Source organism: Cucumis melo, chromosome 8, assembly GCF_025177605.1.
Source record: "Cucumis melo cultivar AY chromosome 8, USDA_Cmelo_AY_1.0, whole genome shotgun sequence".
NCBI classification, from domain to species: domain Eukaryota; kingdom Viridiplantae; phylum Streptophyta; class Magnoliopsida; order Cucurbitales; family Cucurbitaceae; genus Cucumis; species Cucumis melo.
The window spans coordinates 1,258,341-1,283,370 of record NC_066864.1 but is presented as its reverse complement, the minus strand read 5'-3'; the positions used below and the strand labels follow the sequence as shown (position 1 = coordinate 1,283,370).

Genomic DNA, 25,030 nt, shown 5'->3' with positions numbered 1-25,030 from the left:
AAAGTTTTATTTTTCTTTGAAATAATTAATAATTATGGCAGTAGAATTAGATCAATGAGTATTTATTATCTTCCTACGTTCAACTTCGTCAATCACATAACAAATAAATAAATGTTTGTCACATGGACAAATTGTCATTATTGATTGAGTTGTACAAAGACTAGGGTGTATATAAATGGGTTTGGAGAATTTTCTGGACCACCAATACAAAATACCTTACATAGAGCTAGGGTCAACCTACTCAACTCATCATCGAGGGTCACATTATTGAGTTATTATTATTTTATCGACATGAAATACTTAAATTTATCTACTAACACATTACTTAAATAACATAAATTCCATAAAATTCAAATCTTAAATACCAATTAATTACAAACTTTGAATTAAAGACACATGTAATAACAATCTTAAAAGAAAAAATAAATTAAAGACATTAAAAGTTAGACCTAAAGCCAAACCCTATCAATTACATATGTATTTCGAGAGTTGTATGCGTCTGATATGAAAAACAAAGTATCTTCTTTCTGTTAATAAAATTTTATTTATATTGTTCTTACTTTTTCACATATAATAATATAATATGGATATGTATACGTATATATTAGTTTCATTGAATTTGTAGCCTTTTAGTCTCTTACTTATTCCCTAATATCGAGATATTGGCAAGTAGGTAATGAAACACACCTATCATCTTTTTATAAGATTGACGGTACATAAATGTTCATTTTTGCATTTGTTGAACACCAAACAAATTATATAGTATCTTATATCATTTATTTTCTTTTTGGCAAATAGTAATTATTCCACTTACTTCTAAACCTAATTAACATATGAGGCATAAATTTCAGTTTTTTTCTTTCAATAAAAAAGCTGAAGGACTATAATATAATATCGAAAAGATTTAGAACCTAAACAAAAATCGATGGTGAAAGTTTGCGGGAATAATTACTTTTTTTTAAAAAAAAAAAAATCGAATTGTTTGGAAAATTATTGTTATTATTATATATAGTTTTTAATTAAAACTGTTTATGAAGACTATATAAAGAGAATGTTGGTTCTATACTACGATCTATACACATTGAAATCATTGTGTTTATAAAGTTCTGGTCTAGAGACTTTATTTGTATACTGGACTAGTTGATAAGTAAATACATCGAGGATTCGTTGTTGTTGTGATCAACCAAGGTCTAAAATTTCAACGTTGGATGATATATTGAGGTATTAGTTCTATTGTGATGTATTTGGTTGGAAATTGAGAAAACAAATATTTAAATTCATTATTCAAACGTGGAAACCACTAATGTGATGGTGGCAAGAAGCTAGGGTTGATTAGGTTAAATATGTGTCAATTTTTACGAACACGTTTTGTATAGATATTATAAACAATATTTTGATTTGTAAAACACTGTATTAAATTCAATAAATGTGATGCAATAAACTTTTTCTGTCGGAAGTTGACAGACGTTAATTTTAGTTCTTAATTAATTTTGTCTAAAGAAGAAAAATAATTCAATAATAATTACAAATTTTAGTCTTTGGGGTGTTAGTGTGTGGTTTGATTTTAACTTAACTTTAGATGGCGACTTTGGGAAAATTTTAGTTCCACTTTACTTGGTAGAAAGACTTTTTATCAATACCTAATTTTTTTTATCTCTCCTTGTTTCCTATGTGAAATTAGCATTTATGATATATAAATTTTATTCATGTGCCAATTCCTGGATGAGATCTGTAATATAAATATAACAAATTGTTGAGTTTCTTTGATGTACATGTCATGCATTGAAAAAGATGTTGCATAGGATAGCTATCCAAAGAGAAAATTAGAAAGTGATACCAATTCAAACTAGCCACGATTACTAACAAATTAAACTTGAATATTACTGTTTAGTTGAATTATATATGTTTACGTTGGTGTCATGGTCTTACTTCAATAAAAAAATTTAAAACCATGTTAAACTCAAGCCATGTAACTAAATTTGTTATGATAACAACCCAATGATTTGATAATTTTTTTTATAAGTTTGTTCTTTTATTTCTAAGCATTTGATAACTTTTTTTCTTACATCATTTTTCAAAATCAAGTTTTTTTTTTTTTTTAAAAAAAGAATTACAAATAGAAGTATTGTTTTATCATTTTTCAACCTATAAAATGCCTATAAATATCTTCGAAAATAAATATAACATAAAAGTTTAGATGTTTAACTTTGAAAATAATTTGCTAACTTGAATAAAATGAAATAATAAACATGTGTTTATTTCATTAAAGAGCAGTAATCAAAAGAAAAGACAAGAAATTAAATATGGGGTGAACATATTCTTTTATCGGTGTACATCGAACATGCAAACAATATATCTTTAATTTCGATTTGACATTATTGGCTGCATTGCAAGTATAATTATGAATAGTATTTTAAATAATAACAAAATATAATATTGTATTCTGATTATATTCCTCACTTTAATAAAAACAAACATTAACACGTACGAATTCAATTTTTGTGGTAGAGATACTTCACTTTCGTAAACATCAAGAACTAAATTAGATAAATGATGCTTAAAAATATGATATCTGAAAATAAAAAATGATCGTTTTAATTGTGTATGAGAAATGTTATGAAAAAAATTATATATATGTTTGTATTTAACTTATGGAATTAATTAAAACGATGTTATATAATTGAACCATATAACAATAAATAAAGAAAAATGGGAATTAATAGACACGTCGTAAATTTTTTTTTTAGTAAATCTGATTCTCAAATCTGTTGATATATAATTTTATTTGTAATTTTGTAAACGTGATGCTTAGTGTCATTTTCTTTTAAGTGATTACACATTCAAATACGAATGGTTCTAACTTCATTTTCACACATCAAAAACATTTCCACGACTCTCATTGTTTAAATGAAATGTCAAATAAATAAATTAAAATAGGATGTGTGCGTATGTTTATAAACATAAATATTATATTATAAAGTCTGTCTTGAATAAATACATGTGTGTATCTCCCAAGGTCACAGAATAAGAAGACTATACACACTATCTCCTTTTCACTTTCAATCCATCAACAAGCAAACAATTCTAGGATACAAAATGAAACCCAAATTAATATTTGGTAGGGTTACATATATTTAGAGTAAAAATTCATAGATTTGTTAAATTTTAAAAAATAAAAGATTACTTTTATTTTATAAACTTTTATAAATTTAAAAATTTAGTATTTCAACTTTGATTTGTAACGAATTTTGTCTATAACCTAGCTTCTTAATTTTGTAACAATTTAGTCAAGGAACATTTTATATGTAAAAATTTAGTCTTTAGTCTTTTTAATGATTTAACATTGATATACCGTAAAAATTAGTGCAAAAATCTAGTAAGATTTATTGCATGAATAAATCAATAAACTAATTACAAAATTAATAATTTTTATAAATACAAAATTGATACTTTTTTTAACGTTAAAAAATAAATTATTACAAAATTTGAAAGAATTAAGAACTAATTTGTTACATATAAAAGTTCAAGAATTAAATTGACACAAGACTAAAATGGTTACTAAACTGTTACCTTCATAAAAGGTTAGGGATCAAAAATATTTTTTAACCAATTATGAAACAAATATAAATCTAGTCTTTTATAATTTAAACTAGCAATATTTGTGATGATAGGATAGATACCTTTGAGAATGATTTACTCATGTGTTAAGTGATCATTGAAAGTAGAGAATTAATAATCAAAATATATAGTATTTACTTACTTTTAATTTCAAATTATTTGGAATGATAATACCAATATAATTTAGGTTATATAATAATAATAATTCAAAACAATAACAATGATGGTTAGGACTTGAAATAAATTGTTTATAAAAATTAAAAAAAATATAGATGTTCATGTGTTAGAATGTATAGGGGTCTCCACTCCATGATATATATTAAAATGGTGGTTGGAAAAGTTTTGATGGTGTGTTCGTTGTATTCGACATTAATCTTCATCCATCTTTTCCTATTTCTACCTTTGTCTTCCACTATCCCTCTAATCATTTTTGTAATTAACTTCATCTTCATCTTCATCTTAATCTTAAGCTTCAACTTTATAATTTAATCTTTTCACTTATATATTTATGATGAACTCCTAATCTAATCAACATGGGAGGACTTGATCTCCTAAAGAATGATCAACATGGGAGCATTCCCAGTTATACTCTCTCCTCAGACAAAGAATTACCAGTATTCTCCTAAAGAATGATCTATTTGTCAAAATCTTTTATTTAGGGTTAACTCCTCTCTTCAACACATTGCCTATTTGACATAAAATTCAACGATGATCACACCATAGCTACTTATGAGGTCTTCAATACATCTTTGTTTGTTAAGTATGCATGACTTAGATATCAAAGACATAGACTCTTATTATATGTAGTAGTCGAAACCCACCATTTTTTTTTTTGATGTTTTTAAATGTGTGAGACAACTACATTTTTAATATTTTACCAGGATTCATTAATATGAAAATTTGAATCACGAAGATATATTTAATAGAAGTAAATTTTATTCGAATAATCCTCAAACTAATATAATGATAATGATTAATTTGAGAAAAAAAAAATTGAAGTGATGGCATTAAAAAGCAAAAAGGAAAAATATGAAAGTTGTAATTAAGTTGCTTTAACATTTCCTTGTCTCTAGGTTGGGATGCTCTCAAATCACATCTCCCCCATACCAAAAACGTGCACCTTCCAAAGAAAACAACCATTTTAAAATATAACAAAATAAACAAATATGTCTGCATATATATATATATATATATATAACAAAATTTTAGATTTATTATTGATAAACGCAAAAAGAAGTTCCTTCGTTCATACATGTATCTATCGCTAATATGATATTTTATTATATTTTATAAATGTATTCTAATTATTTTATTCTTTATAATTATTTAAAAAAAAAACCATAGCCTAAGACACAAATCACTTGCTCACTTACTTCAAGTTGAAAGTTTGAAAATGGTGAAAACTTGAATTCATGAGTCATTGCTTACGACACACCACGAAATCAAGTCAATAAAATCCAATGGATTGCAATCCTCTCTGTTGTGTTGTGACCACCTGGTTATGGTTCTGTTGGCCGGTTTGACATTTTACCTTTCTTTTTCCTCTGGACGCATTTTCACAAACACCTTCTTTGTGTTTTGTGTGGGTGTGGAGAGTCATGAACCCCACATATTTTGTTCTTTGTCAATGTCTTCCTATTTTCTTGGACTTCATGTCGACAACAACAAATCCAAGTCGACCATATAACTCAAATTGTTTGAACTCAATTATCTATCTTGGACCTTGTTCCTACTTTCAAAAAAACACATTTATTTTGTAGAGAAAGATACTTTGTTATGGTTAAAAGGAACAACCATAACGATATTTCATTAACAACAACAGAAGTTACAAAAGGTTGGAGGATAGTCTGACAACAAGTTTAGTTAGAGAAGACATTGAGGTTGAGAGCTATAGTACTTTGAGTGTAGTTTTTGAAAAAAGGGCTTCTGGATGACCATATGCCAATCAGGTTGGAGATATTCTCCCAATTATTCCAGAATGTAGAGGACTTTCCTTTAAAATAAAAACACATTTATTATACGCTACATAATTTATATTTTATAATTTTAATTATTTATAATTAGTTTTACTTTTTTTGTCTTTGAATATTAGTAGGAACGGTATCTTTATGAGTTTATTAAGTTCTTAACCAATTGAATAATTATGCGTTTCATGGCTTATATGTTATTTCATTTAGCTTGTATTATTCACATTATTTGACTCTAGCTATATGTCTACTATTCAATGTCGTCTTAAGTAAGTTAAAACTAATTCAACATAAATCAATCATCTATTCCATTATCTTGATAAGTAATTAATGATTATTTAAAATCACAATCAAAGTGATAGAAAATTCTAAGAGTTGAAACGATCGAAAATACGACTAAAAATCTTACCTTAATCAAGAAAGGGAGAAGATCTTGATACCTTTGAGGACAACTATATCTCTATTGATTAAGACATCATGTTTTAAGTGAAAACAAAAGTAAAATAACGATGAACGTTTAGACAAAGCAATCTAAATTAAAAATAACTATATCTGTGTAGTACAAAATTGAAAAATATCAAATAAGTTAAACTTGTATATAAAGTAGATAATTTTGTCAAAACGAATACAACCTAAACCGACGGATAAAGTCGAAACTTTATGAATAACCTACATTTTGAAATTCAAATCTTTCTTATGATTTTTTAACCTAAGATAATTAAAACACAAGAGATTAAGAAATTGACGAAACTCCAACGTGACCCGTTCGTTTTTTCTTTGACGAAATCAATTTAATTCATGAAGTATAAAGACTAAACAGATGATTTAACAACACTTTAACGACAAAGCCCAACAGGTTATGACATTGGACAAAAATTGTAACAAAAATTGAAGACAACAAGTTGATGTTTTCCAACCAACATTTTAAATTTTGTTGGGAATTGCTCCTTTGAAATGAAAACTCCACATTTTGGCTCATCCAAATCATTTAAAATACCACAAAATAATTTCATTCTCACATATTAAATCCTCATATCTACAAAATACTTGAAAGAATACAACACCTCTCTATTTTATTTTAAATATAATTTTTTTCCTCAATTTTCTTAACCTATTTTATTCATCAAGCAATATTTATTCAATTCATCTATTCGATAAACAATTTGGGTTTTTTTTTTTTTTTTTTTTTTTTATTATTTCTTCCGAATTTTCTTACTACATTTAAATTATTAGTAGATTTTTTAAAACAAAAACGAATTATTAAAACTTGTTTATTTTCTAAAGAAAATGATAGGAAAATGTGTAGAATATAATATAGAGTTTTGAAAAGAGAAAAAATTTGAAATGATAAAGTTAAGAATAAGGAATTATTTGTAGAAAGAAATGGTTGAGTGGGCAGTGGGAAAAGACATAGAAGTAGAGGGCACCAACTCCATTTGTGGTGTCCTTTGTTTCTTGTCTTAAATGAAATTTATGTTTTGGCACGTTTTATTTTATCAAAAATGTCACATCTACCTTAATAATGATAAATATTAATGATATAATTTTCCTTTTTCTTTTTTTCTTTTTGGGTGAACTTTCATACTCATTGTCTATTTTGGCTCTATAATCTAAAAAGTTGTTTCTTATATGTATTCTTAATTTTTTTTTCTTTTTTTAGAAAAAAAATAATGTGTGTTTTTTTGAATTAGATTTATTTCTTCCAACGATTATCTTCCTTTAAAAAAATTACAATTACGTGATAAAGTCTAGGATCTTAATTCAACTTGATGCTTATATGTACTTAAGAGTAAGAGATCCTAAATTCAAATCATCTCAATTCAATTTGTACTAAGAAAAATTATTGTTAGTTAAATTTTATTGACTATATATCAACAAATTATTGTTATCTATATACATATATATAATTTATTACTATATTTGAATGTGTGTGTGGACATTTTGCTATGAAAAAGAAAAGAATTTTGTTAATTTGTGGGTCAAATTCGTGTACCAATTACGTCATTTTTGAGTGGCATTAGTTGATTGGAAGAATAGTGACATATCTTATATTTAGACTTTCGATCTAGTTAGTCTTGATCTTTATTTTCTACTTCTCTAAGACAACGTTTTTAGTACAAAATATGGATTAAACTTTCAATATTTTGAGAGGAAGATCATATCAATTATCGTTGAGTTAAGTTAATTAATTAAATTTTCATCGTATATTAACCGTATTTTTTCAATTTATACTATTGTTTGATGGATATAAATATCTTGGAGTTAAAACGAAAAAGAACAATAAATTGTTAGAAAATTGTTTAATTCAATCATTAGCTCAATAAGTTACACATACATTATCATCTTGGTCATCACTATTCAAAACCAACTCTAATTAATGGTTGAACCAAAATAAAATTTCGAAAATTTAGGGCAAAAATATATGAGAATATATTTTTTTCTCTTTCGAATAGAATATTTTGTTGATGAAATCAAATTTTATATAATCAACAGGTTAGTATAGAAAACAGTGGATATTAATTGAAGACTAATCGAATCTGATCTTAATTAATCATTGAAATAAATTTGGTAGGAGAGAAGTGAGTTGATGGACTTTATAATTACATTTATTTATTACATCATAATAATATTAATGCAGTTTTTTTTTTTTATAGTAATCAAGAGGTTTAATTAGGTTATGATAGAAGAAAAAGTCAAAACACACGACAATGTTGACGAACTAATCTTCAAGTAGAGTTTATTTAATAGAGTTATAAGCTTACACGGAAAACATAGTAATCGAATAAAGATTAACCTCTCCCTAATTATTAACTATTTCCTAATACCAAATTTAGCTTTACTCCACTATTTTAGCAATAATAAAAGTCTTTGAAGGGGAAGTTGTCAAAGTCATGTGCCTTTGAAAAAAAATATTACATGAAATCTAATTTAAGCACATGGGGATATTGATAATAAAACTATAGACCTCAAATCATAGTACTACACACTTATATATATATAATTTAAACATAACTAAAAGTCATTACCAAATAAATAAAATAAATCCGAAATTATTCACTATAATTGATTATTATAATTAATTAAGTTTTAAAAGAAAATTTAAAAAGTAAACAACCATGTCCCCTCGTTGAATTTTAAATGGAGGCCTATTGGGCTTTTAAAATTGGGCCTGCAAGAAGCTTGAGGCAAGCCCGATCATTGTATAACAACATTTTTAACCAAAGATATACGTCCAACCTAGTTAGTAACCCAATCACGTAACATTTTAAATTGGGTAATTACGATATATAGCATTTTTTAGAATAATTATTAAATATGTAACGATATTTTAAAAAATTATTAATATAGGGATAAACTTCTAGCATTGATAGACTCTTGTGATTTATCGGTAATAAACCAACATTTATTACATAGTTGATTAATGATAGACTCCTATCATTCATAAATTTTGATATATTTTATTATATTTATAATTTTATTAAAATATTTCTATATACTTAATTATTTTAAATATAATTACTATATTTACGACAATTCTTTAAATATAATTACTATGTTTGAAACGATCTCTTCAAATATTGACATCAAATGTTCTTAGTAATTTTCAACATGTTAACGATTCAAAGTGAAGTCCGTTTGCAAAACCGAACCAATATTTTCACGGTTGACTGGTCAATCAAATTGTCAACGCGGTGAAGTGTAAACCCAACCGCCACCTCAAATAATGTTTGAAATTTAATGGTCGGACAACCACGCAGTCACCGCTTTGGGAAATCCATGGAATCGAATACTCAAATGGTTGATTTCGGAACATCCATCATAGTCCCCAGTGTTCTTGAGCTGACGAAACGGGCAATCCCCAAAATCCCCCTTCGCTATGAACGTCTCGATCAGGACCCTCCCATCGATCCCGGCCGAGAATCCGGACCGTCGGTACCGGTCGTTGATATTCACGGACTGGCCGTTGGAGGTTCCGCTTCTCCAGAAATAGACAAGTTGCATTCTGCGTGTAAGGAATGGGGATTCTTCCAGGTATGTAAATTTAATGTAAACCTTCTGCTAACTGTGCCCTAATTTTGTAAGTATGGAACGCTGACTGTGAGTCGTGAGTGAAGGATGGTACGTCAATGACTTTGAAGTTGAACTGGGGATTCCCCTTCAAAAATTCTGAAAGTGCTATTGTTCTAGTTCCTTGATACGTAATAAATAACTCGAAACCTCAATAATCCAACCATGTTTTTTTATTTGAGCTGAACAAATCTACTGCAAAACATTCAGAATCTTTCCAATCCAACTCAAAAATAACCATTACCATAGACATCTTGAATGAAGGACTTCGAAAAGCATAAAAGATAAAGAATTGAAAAAGGGTCAGGAGTAAGAGAAAGGTTATAGTATGATAGGAGTACCAATTAGGAATTATTATGGTATTAAGGGTAGGTTCCTAATTGATTAGAGACGTTGTTATGGTGATTTGTTATAAATAGAGGGAGCTAGTAAGGAGAACGTGAGGTAGTTATTTAGTGGTTTGGGCTCGAATGACATCTCAAGAAAGGAAAGGTTCCTAGTACTTTCTAGTCTTAGGAGATTATATTTTAATTTTGTTATCTTTTATATTTCAATGCATCTAGGATTCAATCATTATGAAGAAGAAACTCTGGATAAAAGTAATGCTAGGACTTGGGAGTTTAGCAGATCCAGAAATTTGGTTGACCTGGAGGTGGAAGTCTTTATTGTTCATTAAAAGTAATTTGGAAAAAATTCTAAGAGATGAAGCTTGAAGTTAGGTCTAGAGGGAACTGGAAGACAATTTTATCACCGAGCTAACTATTGGTATTGATTTTATTTCAGTTATACACACACACATATATTATATAAAGAGCATAAAGTTGAGAGGGGCTCAAGCCTTTCTTGGTCTAAACTAAACCCGCTAGTTACTATTACTAATACAGTTTCTTCTTTATTTTGTGAAATCTGGCACCTACTGGCCTGTGGTTGGTTCAAAAAGACTGAAATAATTGTTGTTGCCAGATTATAAACCATGGGGTTTCGACTACATTGCTGGAGGAATTCAGAATGGAAGTTGAAAGTTTCTTCAATCTTCCCTACGATGAAAAGAAGCTGCTTTGGCAAGACTCAAAGAATCAAGAAGGATTTGGGCAGCTTTTTGTGGTATCAGAGGAGCAGAAGCTTGATTGGTCAGACATGTTCTACATAACCACTCTCCCTCTTAATCTAAGGAAGCCTCATCTTTTTCAAAGGCTTCCACCAAAACTCAGGTCTTTAGCCAATTCTTGAAGCTTCAATTGAATGGTATGTTTACGATTTCTAATTCACTTCCATGTTGCAGAGAGACTTTGGAAGCTTACTCAACTGAAGTTAAGAAGTTAGCAATGGTTATCCTAGACCATTTGGCTGGAGCTCTGAAGATGGATGTTGAGGAAATGAGAGAGCTATTTGGAGATGGCGTTCAGTCAGTGAGGATGAATTACTATCCTCCATGCCCTGTTCCCGATAAGGCCATTGGGTTCTCAGCTCATTCAGATGCTGATGCTCTGACAATTCTCTATCAGCTCAATGAAGTCGAAGGATTGCAAATTCGAAAAGATGGGAGGTGGATTGCTGTTAAACCACTTCCAAATGCGTTTGTAGTCAACATTGGGGACATCATGGAGGTGCTTAAGCTTAATGATTACTGTGCATGGAACTTCTAATTCTTGTCGATAACTTTGTTAGCAACTTACTATCTTTGGCCTGTCTCTCTACCTCTACTGCAGATTGTAAGCAATGGTGTATACAAGAGCATCGAGCATAGAGTTTCATCAAATTTTTCCAAGGAAAGGCTTTCGGTTGCAACTTTCTATAGTTTAAATCTAAACTCGGAGGTGGGTCCAGCCAAAAGTCTTATAGGACCACATAACCCAGCAGTTTTTCAAAGAGTTATGTTGGAGAAGTATTTCAGAGACTTCTTTGCTCGAAAACTAGAAGGAAAATCATACCTTGAGCATATGAGAATAGAGAGTGAGGGCGACCACTCATGTTAAAATGCAACTGAAAGGAAAGGGAAGGAAAACCAGACGTATGCTTGTTTAGCATGTGCAAATGGGAATGTAATGTGGAATAAAATGTTACATTAGAACAAAGCGAATTTCTCATCATAATTATGTATTCTTTTCATTATCATGGTTTGAATGTTGGAGCTAAATTTTTGCATCCTTGTGTTTGCTTCATCATTGGACATAGGCATTTTGGACTGCCCTGATCTAGCAGTGCAGGGAAAGCAAAAGATAGAATTAACGAATGGTAAAGATATATAGGTTAGGGTAAATTTCACCACTTAATATATCTTCAATTTTTGGGAAGTTGAAATAAAACTATTTTGTGCCTCGTTGATCCTACCAAGTAACAAAATCTCATTGGATCAGTAAAATAAAAAAATCCTGATGGAAAGTTATCAAGAATTTTCTGTGAGGTGGTTTGAAATAAAGGTATTGTGTGCGTCATTGGTTCCACAAAGAAACAAAATGTCTAATTAGTTTAATTCTTTTTAAAAAAATCCAACTTGCTGTAAAAGTTTTATTTTATCTAAACTTTGAGCTTATCCAAGGATAGTTTCCAAACTTGAAATTGAACTGTGTTTTGTGCTTCATGGGGTCCCAGAAGGCAGGAAGAAAGAAAATGACTCATTGAGACAGTATAAAAAATTCAACACGAAGTTGAAGTTGAAGTTGCAATATAATTTTTTTAATTTAGACTTAGAGCTTATCCATCTCCAATAGCTATGCTAATAAATTCAAGATTGGCGGAAAGATCGAAGGTGAAGCCGCCTTGGTTGCCAATTACATTGCCACTGAACTCCGTCTTTGTCTTGACGTTTGTCTTAACTGTTCCTTGGCAATTCGGGTTTGTTAACTAAGCATATTAGATACAACATTTACTTGCAATTATAAGTGTGTTTAGAGGAAGCTACTGCGAACTTTGTAGGGAGATGGAGACACTGGCATCAAAACTGCAGCTGAGAGACTCTCTTCCAGTGCCTTGTGTTCAAGAGTTGGCCAAAAGCTCATTGTCGACGGTTCCCCTTCGATATGTTCGCCCTGATCAAGATCCTCCTTTCGAATTCACTGACGCTTCAGCTGAAGTCCCTGTTATTGACATGCACAAGTTGTTGTTCTCCAACAATTTTGATGATTCTGAACTTGATAAGCTTCATCATGCTTGCAAAGATTGGGGTTTCTTCCAGGTAATACTTACAGTTCCATCTGTTATTGAAGCTTTCATTAATAGAATTCTGTTGATTCCTTTTCTTTCTGATCAGGTGATAAATCATGGAGTGAGCGATGTACTGGTAGAGAATGTGAAATCAGGGATTCAAGCTCTTTTTAACCTTCCTATGGTAGAGAAGAGGAAGTTGTGGCAAAGACCAGGAGATGTTGAAGGCTTTGGACAGAGCTTTGTTGTCTCTGAGGAGCAGAAGCTTAATTGGGGAGATCTCTTTGGCATGTTTATCCTCCCCACTTATTTGAGGAAACCTCACTTGTTCCCCAACCTCCCTCTTCCATTCAGGTAGTACAATTTCCTATATTTTTCAGGAATATGCATTTGTAATCAAATTCTAGTATAAAACATTATGAAAATGGATAAAAGATTCTTCTCTTTCTGGTCCTTTTAGAGATGATTTGGATGCCTATGCATTGGAGATGAAAAATCTTGGCATGAAACTGTTCGACTTAATGGCGAAAGCTCTGGAAATGGACAGTAGCGAAATGAGAGAGCTGTATGAGGAAGGAATGCTGTCAACAAGAATGAATTACTATCCTCCATGTCCTCAACCAGAACTTGTCATGGGACTCAATAACCATTCTGATGCTTCAGCCATTACCATTCTTCTTCAAGTCAATGAAATGGAAGGCCTCCAGATAAGGAAGGATGGGAGATGGACTCCTGTTAAGCCTCTCCCAAATGCTTTTGTTGTCAATATTGGAGATGTTTTGGAGGTAAAAAGTTCTAATTTTCCCCTCTACATATTTTGAATCAACCCCATCAAACTGATTGTGTTTCGATATTGAATATGAACTTTCAGATCGTCACAAATGGAATATATCGCAGCATCGAGCATCGGGCGACAGTGAACTCAACGAAGGAGAGGCTTTCAGTGGCCATGTTTTTCAGTCCAAGGTTGGATGGGGAGATAGGTCCTGCCCCAAGCTTGGTCACTTCAGAAAGACCTGCTTTGTTTAAAAGAATTGGAGTCGCAGATTTCCTCAATGAATTCTTCAAAAGAGAACTGAATGGAAGGTCATATCTTGATGTTATGAGGATCCAAGAGGAATAAGACTAAAAACAGGCGTTATTCATGAGTATATCTCAACTAGGTTGACACATCCTACATCCTAGCACTCTCATTATACTATGTTGACATTTTATTGCTTAAATGCCCCACCACTTACCTTCTTCCAGAAGTTCTTTTGTTGATAAAAGCTGTTAGAAGCAAATTTGAGTTGGTAAAAGCTTTTGAAAAGTTGGATCTTTTGTTCAGATTTTGAAGCAAATTTTGAGTGGGTTAGTGGCTTTCTTTTTGCTGTTTTGATTAATGGCCAATTCAAATTTTAAAGTAAATGCAAGATGAGGAGTGGGGTTTCCCTTTTTCTTTTCCAGTTTTAATCAAAACTATTTCTAAATTTGAAGAAAATTCAAGTGGGTGAATGTGGGTTTTCAACTGTTTTGATCAAATGCAAACCCCAATACGAATTAGGGGAAGAGATTCAAGTGTGTGAGTTGGTATTTTCCTATTTTGATCAAATCCCCAGTTCAGTTTTTGAAGATCAATTACTGTTATATATGGTCCATACCCCCTCTTAGAAAATTTGAAAACAACAACTTTGGATCGAAATATGGACGATTGAATAGAAATATATAATTCTTTTTTGTCCTTGCCAATATTGGTATTAGAGTAGTTGTGGTCTAAACCAAGTAATGTATCAGAAGAGCAAGTTATCAAGTTCTCATCATTAGGAGGGGGATGAATTTTAATAATGTCGTAGTTGCCTTATCTGGCAAAAGGAGATAGTTGAAAAGTACTTTTACACAGTTATTTCTTCATATGGTTCTATTACTCTAAGTTTCCAAGTGACGTCTTCATCTTGCAACGATCAAATGAAGTTGTTTGAAATAACTGATAAAAAGAAAAGCCTATACAAAATCATTTAATAATTTAATGTGTGTTGGGACATACATTTGAGTGCTTTGTAATGCCTATAATCACTTCTGTTTTAGTAATAATATTTTTAAGCGATGACATTGTATGGATACATTTAATTTTAAGTGATTTTTGGCCAAGGTGATTTCCATGTGATTTTGGTTGATTGGGTGGACTTTTAAAAAAATGGTAGACCACATCTAAGAGATAAGTAATTACAAAATAAATAACATACAATAACGTCAACTTTAATAATAATAAAAAATAACACTCAATATTTTCTTATATCACCTAGTCAAATGCTACATATGTAACATGTGATACATGTTTAACTAACTATTACATAATGTCAATGAGTTTACGAAATAAATTGGCTAATAAAACACATTATGCATTAATATGTGTTCTATAAAAACTAGCGTTTATTAAAACGTGGATAAATTAGTGCGTCGATATATACCAATAATTATGTCAATTTTATATAAATTAGGAGTTATGCAATAAATAACTTCACACACACATAATTGAGATGGGGTTAGGTATTTGTTATCTTTTAGTATTTGTAATGTAGGTTCTTAAAACATATCTACATACATTTATTTTCTTCTGTTAAAATTAAAATTATTATTTAATAAAAATTTGGAAGAACTAGAATCTTATAATTCAAAGTACAAAAACTAAGATTGAATCAACAAATTCGTTCTAAAATGGTATTTTTCAAAAAAAAAATTACAAATTATTGATACGTAACTTGATTTGAACGAATAATGTTGATGGAAGAAATTAAGGAAAGAAAAAAGAAAAATAGAATAAATAATAAAATCAGCCAAAGCCCTTAACACTTCACAGTGTACCATTAATTTGTTTCCAACTTTTTTATAAATAAAACTTCTTTTTTTCCTCTTAAAAAAATATGTATTAAAGTAATTAAATTACAAATTGATTGTAATTAATGGATCTACAATTATCAAGATTCTTTTATATTGACAATTTCTGAATTTTATCACATTAAGCAAATTTGAATCCAAAATTAGGCACTTTTAACAATTCAATTTGTGTAATTTTAATTTTAGGGAAATTGTTTCTCTTCTAAAAACAATAACAATATTCTTCTAAAAATAGCAATAATATTATATTATTTTAATAAATAATCAAATATCAACACTAATAATATTCTTTCATTTGGTTGGTTCGTAGTTTTTAAAAACACTCCTTCTGCTTTTAAGTCTCTTGGCTTTTTATGTCCTTTCTCCAGCAAAATGTTTTTGTAAAAAGTCAATCTAATTAAATTTTGAAAACTAAATTAAAGATTAGATTAGATTAGATTCCGTTTTATTTTTATTTTTTAAAATTTAACCCACAATTACTTAGAAAGAATAAATTTAATTTTAAAAAGCTAGAAAGTAAGATCTTTCACCCATGATTTAAAAATCAAATCAAATGTTTTTTAAAATTTGACATTATAGATAAAAGAGATTCAAATTGTTATAAAAATAGAAAAAAAAAATAAGTTTAATTTTCAAAGAATTAAAACAAAAATATGAAAATTTAGAAAAGGATAGTTTAAGAAACTTGTTTTGTTCTCGAATTTAACTATAAATTCAATTCTTCTTTAATTAATAAATTTTCAAATCAATTTTAAAAAAGTGAAAAAAAAAATAGATTTGATTTTTTTGAATCAGCAACATAATCTACATGATGACGTACGTCCAAACCAAGGTATGAAGTTAATAAATACAAATTACAAAGGAAAAACAATAATTAGTTTTGATTAGAATTATTAATTAATATATATGTATGAGAAAAAGAAGGAAGAAACAGAGTGTGATTGTATTTACCAAATATAAAGTTTCTAGAAGAGGAAGGCTACGTGTGTTAATCATGTTTTTTCTCTTCAATATGAAAATTATAATTATTATTATTCCCCCAAGCATTCCTCCCTTCTAAATAAATCCCCCCGTTTCCCTCCCTTTTTCTCGTTCACATTAAATCTCTCTCTCTCTCTACCCTTTAATTCCTTTTCTTTTCGTTCTTTCTTGATCAGCAATCAACAACTCTCACGCGCCATAATCCTCTTTCACGTTACGTTTCAATATTCTCACTCCCTTTTTCTTCACTTTTAATATCTCACCGCCATGCCCGGCGACGGCGATGGCGATGGCACACCTTCTCCGGCCAATGGACGGAGCGATCAGAAAGTTCCTTTTTATAAACTATTCACATTCGCCGATCGCTTCGACAATATATTGATGGCCGTTGGGTCCGTCTGCGCTGTTGCTAACGGCCTCTCTCAGCCAATCATGACGCTTATTTTCGGCAAGATGATCGATTCCTTTGGCTCTTCCGATCAGTCTAATGTCGTTACTCAAGTTTCCAAGGTTTGCATTTTCCTTTTTCAATAATGCAAATTCATTTTTTCTTTAATTTATTATTAGTTTTGAAAATATTACTTTCCAATCTTATATTTTTGTCACAAAATTAGTATTTATGTTATTTTTTTGCATGAAGAAAAAAAAATTTAATTGTAGTTTGTATGAGGTTAGATTATTATAATAATCTTGTCATTGTTTGTGAGAACAGATGTTTAATCTTATACAAGAATTGTTCATTATTAAGTTTAACTTCTTATGATCACAACAAGAGAAAAAAAAATTAACAAAAAGAAAAGAAGATTTTATTTCTTTTGGTTTAACTATAAACTCGTGTCTCGTGATTCTTTTTTCTCAAAGTCAAAAAAGTACTTTGACTCCATTGGATAATCATATCTTTGATTTTTGTTTTTTTTTATTTTTATATCGTAATACATCTAACTCATAATTTTTTAATTCAATTTCTATTTAAGACAAAGTTCTCTCTCTCTTTTTTTTTTTTTTTTGGAATTGAAGTTGAATATTAATGGAGTGTTTGGAGCTAGTAAACTCTAAGCAGTTGTAAACTAGCCCCGGTGTAAAGAATTAGTGAGATATAAAAGATGTTCTCTCAGTAATAAACGAGTATAGTTCGATATTTCACTTATCACTCAACCCCTACTTACCAATTCCTAGGGCCTAACATGACGAGGATGTTATTTTTAATTGGAATGAAACAAACACGAATTTCAAATTTTGATGAAGTGATTTAATTAATGTATGTTGTCTTGAAGCTGATTCTATATTGTATATTTATATTATTGTATGTACACTTTTTTAATTAAGCTGTTTGTTTGGGTTTCAGATTTCCATAGACTTTGTGTACCTAGGCATTGGTACTGGAATTGCTTCATTCCTGCGTAAGTGTTCCAACTAATATTTACTCATTGATTCTCAGTAATTTCCTCTTTTAATATAAGGTATCAATGTTATATTAAATTAGTTAAAATGCCACCTTAATCTCAAATCTTTACCATGTTACTGTTATTTGGTAATATTATTTTTGTTTCCAAATGCAAACCGTTGTTGCAGTTATGTATCACCTTTCAATATCAATAACAGACCCCGGCTTTTGACTTGCTGACATATGTCGGCTTTATAGGACCAAACTTTTTACCACCAGTGTATATTCAAACTTTATTTTGTCTGGAGATAAGAATATTACTTTGAGGAGTGTTTGAGGTGTTGAGTCAGAAATTAATATGTTGTTGTTACGAAGTATGTGTTTGAATGAAAACCGGTTTAGTTTCCTGTGTAAATTTTTTTAAAATACTCATTTATTCATGTAGTTTAAGTTTAATTTATTTTTTAGGAGTTTAAAAACATATACTAAACTAAGCTTTTTTTGAATAATCCATGGCAGAGGTTGCTTGTTGGATGGTAACAGGAGAAAGACAGGCTGCACGTATTAGAGCATTGTATTTGAAAACAATACTAAGACAGGACATTACATATTTTGACACTGAAACTACAACTGGAGAAGTTATTGGTCGGATGTCTGGTGATACCATTCTTATACAAGATGCCATGGGAGAAAAGGTATATATATATATAGATGCTTTTATCTTTTCATTTGCTAGTTGAATATCTCAAATAGTTTGTTTGATGGTTTGATTGATCCAGGTGGGAAAGTTCATACAGTTGATATCAACTTTCTTTGGTGGTTTTGTGGTTGCCTTTGTGAGGGGATGGCTTCTTGCTGTGGTTTTACTCTCTTGCATTCCTGCAATTGTTATTGCTGGTGGCACCACTTCACTCATCATGTCTAAAATGTCAAGCCGTGGACAGATTGCTTATGCAGAAGCAGGGAATGTGGTTGAACAAACCGTAGGAGCGATTAGAACGGTAAGGATTGGATTGAATTGAACTCGTTCTATAAGAGGTTTTTTTTTTTATCTTTGTGATATGTGATTCTCAACAAAACTTATCATTTTGTAGTTGACTTGTTCTTTTGAATGATTCAAGGTAGCATCATTCACAGGGGAGAAACAAGCTATCGAGAAGTACAACGAGAAGCTGAAAATAGCTTACAAGTCTACTGTTCAACAAGGACTTGCCTCAGGTTTAGGACTTGGCCTAATCTTGTTAATTGTCTTTGGAACTTATGGGCTGGCAGTATGGTATGGATCTAAGCTTATCATTCAGAAGGGGTACAATGGTGGACAAGTTATCAATGTTATATTTGCGATTATGACTGGGGGAATGTAAGTTTAAATTTTCATTTTTCATGTTACATGATCCAAGTTTTCTATGGGAAATTCACTAAGATTTTGATTTATGTTCGATAGGTCACTGGGCCAGACATCACCTGTGGTGAATGCATTTGCTTCAGGGCAGGCTGCCGCTTACAAAATGTTTGAGACGATCAAACGAAAACCAAAAATCGATTCGTATGATGCCAGTGGTATAGCACCAGAAGACATACAAGGTGATATTGAACTTAAAGATGTCCACTTCAGATATCCTGCTCGGCCAGATGTGCAGATATTTTCAGGATTCTCGTTGTTTGTTCCCAGTGGAACAACTGCTGCACTCGTTGGACATAGTGGAAGTGGGAAGTCGACTGTTATCAGTTTGCTAGAAAGATTCTATGATCCTGATTCTGGTGAAGTACTTATAGATGGAGTGAATTTGAAGCACTACAAACTTAGATGGATTAGAGAAAAAATTGGTCTTGTTAGTCAAGAACCTATACTCTTTACAACTACTATAAGGGAGAATATATTGTATGGAAAAGAAAATGCAACAGAAGAAGAGCTAAGAGCAGCAACTGAGCTTGCAAATGCTGCAAAGTTCATTGACAAGCTGCCTAAGGTAAACTTAAAACTCTAGTCTCTTACCACTTTATTATTTATGCAATAGTGTTTGAGATTACAAGTTAAAGCAACAATCTCAAAGTTCTGTTACTAAAGTTTCAAGTCTGCATTTTATTTTAAAGGGGCTTGATACAATGGTAGGCGAGCACGGGACTCAGCTATCAGGTGGACAGAAGCAAAGAATTGCCATTTCAAGAGCCATTTTGAAAAATCCCAGAATTCTACTCCTTGATGAAGCAACTAGTGCTTTAGATTCAGAATCCGAGCGTATTGTTCAAGAAGCACTTGTAAGAGTGATGGCGAACCGGACGACCGTGGTTGTTGCTCATCGCTTGACAACTATAAGGAATTCTGACACTATAGCAGTGGTACATCAAGGGAAACTGCTAGAGCAAGGTTTGTTGTAGAATCAAGTCATTTGAGATTTCCCTTTCGAAACTTTGTACCAATCTAGTTAGCTAACAAAATTTGAAATTTAGGAACGCATGTTGAGCTGATCAAAAATCCTGATGGAGCTTACTCTCAACTAGTCCGTCTGCAAGAAGGAATAACAACAGGAACCGAAACAGAAACTAAACCGATCAATGATGCCATTGATCTAGACAAAACAATGGGAAGTTCTGCCAGCAAGAGAACATCAGTGATAAGATCTATAAGCAGGGGATCATCAGGTAGTCGACGTTCATTCACGATCAACTTTGCCATTCCAGGTTCAGTTCATATCCATGATGAAGAAATTGATGATGATGGACCAAAAAGAAATGACATGGATAAGGAAAAACCTAAACAGGTTTCAGTGAAACGATTGGCAACTTTGAATAAGCCTGAGGTGCCAGTGTTGCTCCTTGGATGCATTGCAGCAGTTATGAGTGGCATGGTCTTTCCTATATTTGGCCTCTTACTCTCAAGTGCCATTGGAATGTTTTATAAGCCTGCAAGCCAGCTTGAGAAAGAATCCAAATTTTGGGCGCTTATTTATCTCGGTCTAGGATGTCTCACATTCTTTGCTTCGCCTACGCAGAATTACTTTTTCGGGATTGCAGGTGGAAAGTTAATCGAACGGATACGGTCTTTGACATTTAAAAAGATTGTCCACCAACAGATTAGTTATTTTGATGATCCTGCAAACACAAGGTTAGTTTAAACATTTGAATTTATTGCATTAACATCTTTAATTAGAAACTAAAACTCCTTCCTATATTTCAGCGGTGCAATTGGAGCAAGGTTGTCAACTGATGCTGCCACAGTTAGAGGGCTTGTAGGGGATGCATTGGCTTTAGTAGTCCAAAACATTGCAACCATCACAGCTGGGCTAGTCATAGCATTCACAGCTAACTGGATATTAGCTTTAGTCATTCTAGGAGTGTCTCCTTTGCTACTTGTACAAGGTTACCTCCAGACCAAGTTCACAAAGGGGTTCAGTGCTGATGCCAAGGTTTGTCTACTCCACCGATTCTTTATCCATTTAATTAATGCAGTTTCTTCTTAAGCTAATGCAATTAATGCAGTTTCTTCTTAAGCTAATGCAAAGTGATATGAAAACTCCAGCCATTTGTAAATCCGAAACCCTTTTAGGTGGACCCTTAACAGCAAATTCTAAAACCCTCAAATCAATTCAAGGGAAATGACACTCTAAGTTCAAATACTTCACAAATAATGCAAGTTGATTGGATTGTTTTTGGCCTGCAATTTGGACTTGAAAATTGCAAAGTGGTGGATTTCAGTGAGAAAAAAAAGACCCTAGAAACTAAAAACTACACAAACCCCAATGGTTACGCTTTACTTAGCTTCCCAAAACGTTGCTACGTCATAGATCTAAGTAAAATAACTAATTATATTCATATTTAAAATAGATAAAATTAGAAACAATAAAAGTACACTTAAATTATTAAAGAAAATACAGATGATAATTTTGAGCTCTTGGCGATTCACACCACAAACTCTCCAGGTCATGTATGAAGAAGCGAGTCAGGTCGCGAACGACGCGGTCGGCAGCATCAGAACGGTTGCATCATTTTGCTCTGAAAAGAAGGTGATGGATTTATATGAAAAGAAATGCGAGGACCCTGTCAAAAATGGAGTTCGCCTAGGACTCGTCAGTGGTGCCGGATTCGGCTTTTCTTTCTTTGCTCTCTTCTGCACAAATGCCTTTTGCTTCTACATTGGATCCATTCTTGTGAATCATGGCATGGCAACATTTCCTGAAGTCTTCAAGGTTAAGATTCTAATTCTTGTGAAACAACATGGGTTCTGCTTTTAGCTAATGATTTCTTAATATGAATGAATAATTTTATGTTCTCTATTTATTGCTGCCAACAGGTCTTTTTTGCTCTTACAATTTCTGCAATGGGTGTTTCCCAAACCAGCGCCTTGGCTCCTGATAGCAGCAAAGCCAAGGATTCCGCAGCCTCTATATTTGAAATACTCGACAGCAAGCCTAAGATTGATTCAAGTAGCAGTGAAGGTGTGACACTCACCTCTGTAATCGGCAATATTGAGTTTGATCATGTTAGTTTCAAGTATCCAACAAGACCAGATATTCAAATTTTCCGAGATTTATGCTTAAGAATCCCGTCTGGAAAGGTAAATTTGTCTCTTTGACAATCCCCTTTAACTTTCATATAAGTAATTTAACAATTTATTTTGTAGGCCCTACATTTTACAATTTACAATTTGATTCAGTCTTCCACTAAACCATACTAAATTCTTTTACGATAGAGAGATTAAATTATTGCAAATTCAAGTACACTCAATTGTTACACGTTAAAGTTCAAAAACTAAATTTTCATGAAAGTTGAAAAAACTGAAAAGTATTATTTTTCAACTTACAATCCTGAAATGTTGTTTCTCTAAGATCGAGAATGTATTGTCCTCTGCAGACAGTGGCATTGGTTGGAGAGAGTGGCAGCGGAAAATCAACAGTAATAAGTCTGATAGAAAGATTTTACGACCCAGATTCGGGACGAACTCTTCTGGACGGAGTAGAAATCCACAAATTCAAACTGAGTTGGCTAAGGCAACAAATGGGGTTGGTGAGTCAAGAACCAATATTATTCAATGAAACAATTCGATCCAACATAGCTTATGGAAAACCAGAAAATGCAGCAAGTGAAGAAGAGATAATAGGAGCAGCAAAAGCGGCAAATGCCCACAATTTCATATCTTCATTACCTGAAGGCTACGAAACCACAGTAGGAGAAAGAGGAGTTCAATTATCAGGAGGCCAAAAACAGAGGATAGCCATTGCTAGAGCCATTCTAAAGAACCCAAAAATCCTTTTGTTGGATGAAGCAACGAGCGCATTGGACGCCGAATCAGAGCGAGTTGTACAAGATGCGTTAGATAGAGTGATGGTTAATAGAACGACAGTCGTTGTTGCTCATCGGCTTACCACTATTAGAGGGGCTGACATTATTGCTGTGGTGAAAAATGGTGTGATTGCTGAGAAAGGAAGCCATGAGGAGCTGATGAAGATCAGTGATGGAGCTTATGCATCGTTAGTGGCACTTCATTCAACTTCTTCAAGTGTTTAGCAAAGGATAATCATTTTTTTGGACCCATTTAGTAATAGTATAGAATCCAAAATTATGTTTTCTTTCTTTCTTTCTTTCTTTCTTTCTTTCTTTCTTTCTTTCTTTTTTCCTTTTCCCTTTTTTGTTTAGATTAACAACATTACCTAATATGCTGTTATACAAAAAAATAATTACAAAAGAGATGTCTTTGTAAGTTTAGGATAGAACATAGAAAAGTGTAAAATATAATATTTCAAAAATAGTATAAATATAATGACAGTTACAAATACAACCAAACTTAATCTAGCTTTCATAGTTTATGCTAATTGAATAATTATAGAAATGCTTTGATGAGTGCATGTATTCCTAATAATTTTAGAAGAAAAAAAGAAAGTTAGAATTCAAATTATTATTATTATTATTATTATTATTATTATTATTATTATTATTATTGTCAAATATGAGAGACTTTTACTTCAAAAATTTGCTTAGGTGTAGTTTGTTTGTTGTTTAATTATTTTGCAACTTATTTATGTCTATAGCATTTAGCCGTTATTTGAATAATGCATGACACTGACAGATGTCGGTAAAGTAAAGTTTCATAATTTAGTAATCCATATAAAAATTTAATAATTATTATATCGATGTTCCTTCTAAAATTCAAACTCCCCTTAGTTGGATTTTTGTACTTTTCTTTTCTTTCCATCTTTCTTTCTTTTTATTTTTCTGTTATGAGAAATGGATTTCTAAGTGTACTTCGTACTTATAAGGCTCAAAAAGTTCATATTCGAAGCATTATAATGATTCTTTTTTTAATTTCTATAATTTGATTATTCCATGTTGTATTGTATATTACAAAAGTAACCGTTGATTTGTTTGGAATGATTTATTATCTCAACAACTTTTTATTAAAAGGTTTCTTCTTTTAATTCAAATATATATATAATACATTTAAATCCAATTATCCTCCAAACTTTAAAATAATTTAAGCTGAATAACATTTTTAGTTTAATTTTGATAAATTGTGGTATTTTGTTTTCTTATTTTATTTTATTTTTATTAAGTCTTTCGAATCCAATTCAATTTTAAAACTAACAAAAGTGTAGTTTTGTATTTACAATATAAAAAATAACGTGAAAACTAGAATTAGAAAATTTGAACAAAACAAACATAAATTAGAAAATGAAAAAGTAAAACCGAAATCATTAAGCTGGGAGCCTTTACTTTTATGATTGTGTCTAATGTATTTTAAATTTTAAAAGTTTCTTATTCATGATAAATTGCATAATAGATTTCTTTAACTTTAAACTATTTTTAAATATATATATATATATATATATATAGATAGATCAAGTATAACATTGAAAAACCTATGGTAGTTTTAGAATTTAGAGACAAAAAATTGAAAAAAAAAAATTGAAGAATGTATTAGTTACAAGATTAAAAATTAAAAAATTTGAAAAAATTGTCAAAAATATAAAGATTGAAAAAATATTTTCTCCTAAATTAA

The 25,030-nt window shown here is 31.0% G+C and overlaps 3 protein-coding genes across 3 annotated transcripts; all 3 read left to right on the top strand.

The window, feature by feature from the left end:
• The first annotated feature begins 9,202 nt into the window (after window positions 1-9,202).
• Window positions 9,203-11,798, top strand: LOC103484408 (protein SRG1-like). The gene is made up of 4 exons (XM_008441468.2): window positions 9,203-9,617; window positions 10,617-10,864; window positions 10,936-11,260; window positions 11,363-11,798. The coding sequence occupies exons 1-4, from the start codon at window positions 9,324-9,326 to the stop codon at window positions 11,627-11,629; spliced, it is 1,134 nt and encodes a 377-aa protein (XP_008439690.1). The 5' UTR covers window positions 9,203-9,323; the 3' UTR covers window positions 11,630-11,798.
• Window positions 11,799-12,322: 524 nt separating this feature from the next.
• Window positions 12,323-14,236, top strand: LOC103484409 (codeine O-demethylase-like). Its single transcript, XM_051088560.1, has 5 exons — window positions 12,323-12,488; window positions 12,570-12,828; window positions 12,904-13,151; window positions 13,258-13,582; window positions 13,669-14,236. Exons 1-5 carry the CDS (start codon window positions 12,367-12,369, stop codon window positions 13,918-13,920), a joined length of 1,206 nt encoding a protein of 401 aa, XP_050944517.1. The 5' UTR covers window positions 12,323-12,366; the 3' UTR covers window positions 13,921-14,236.
• A 2,563-nt stretch (window positions 14,237-16,799) lies between these two features.
• On the top strand, window positions 16,800-23,607 carry LOC103484410 (ABC transporter B family member 9). Its single transcript, XM_008441469.3, has 12 exons — window positions 16,800-17,162; window positions 17,998-18,052; window positions 18,556-18,731; window positions 18,816-19,037; window positions 19,158-19,396; window positions 19,481-20,006; window positions 20,131-20,404; window positions 20,488-21,142; window positions 21,215-21,443; window positions 21,957-22,223; window positions 22,328-22,591; window positions 22,888-23,607. The coding sequence occupies exons 1-12, from the start codon at window positions 16,920-16,922 to the stop codon at window positions 23,539-23,541; spliced, it is 3,804 nt and encodes a 1,267-aa protein (XP_008439691.1). The 5' UTR covers window positions 16,800-16,919; the 3' UTR covers window positions 23,542-23,607.
• The last annotated feature ends 1,423 nt before the right edge of the window (window positions 23,608-25,030 follow it).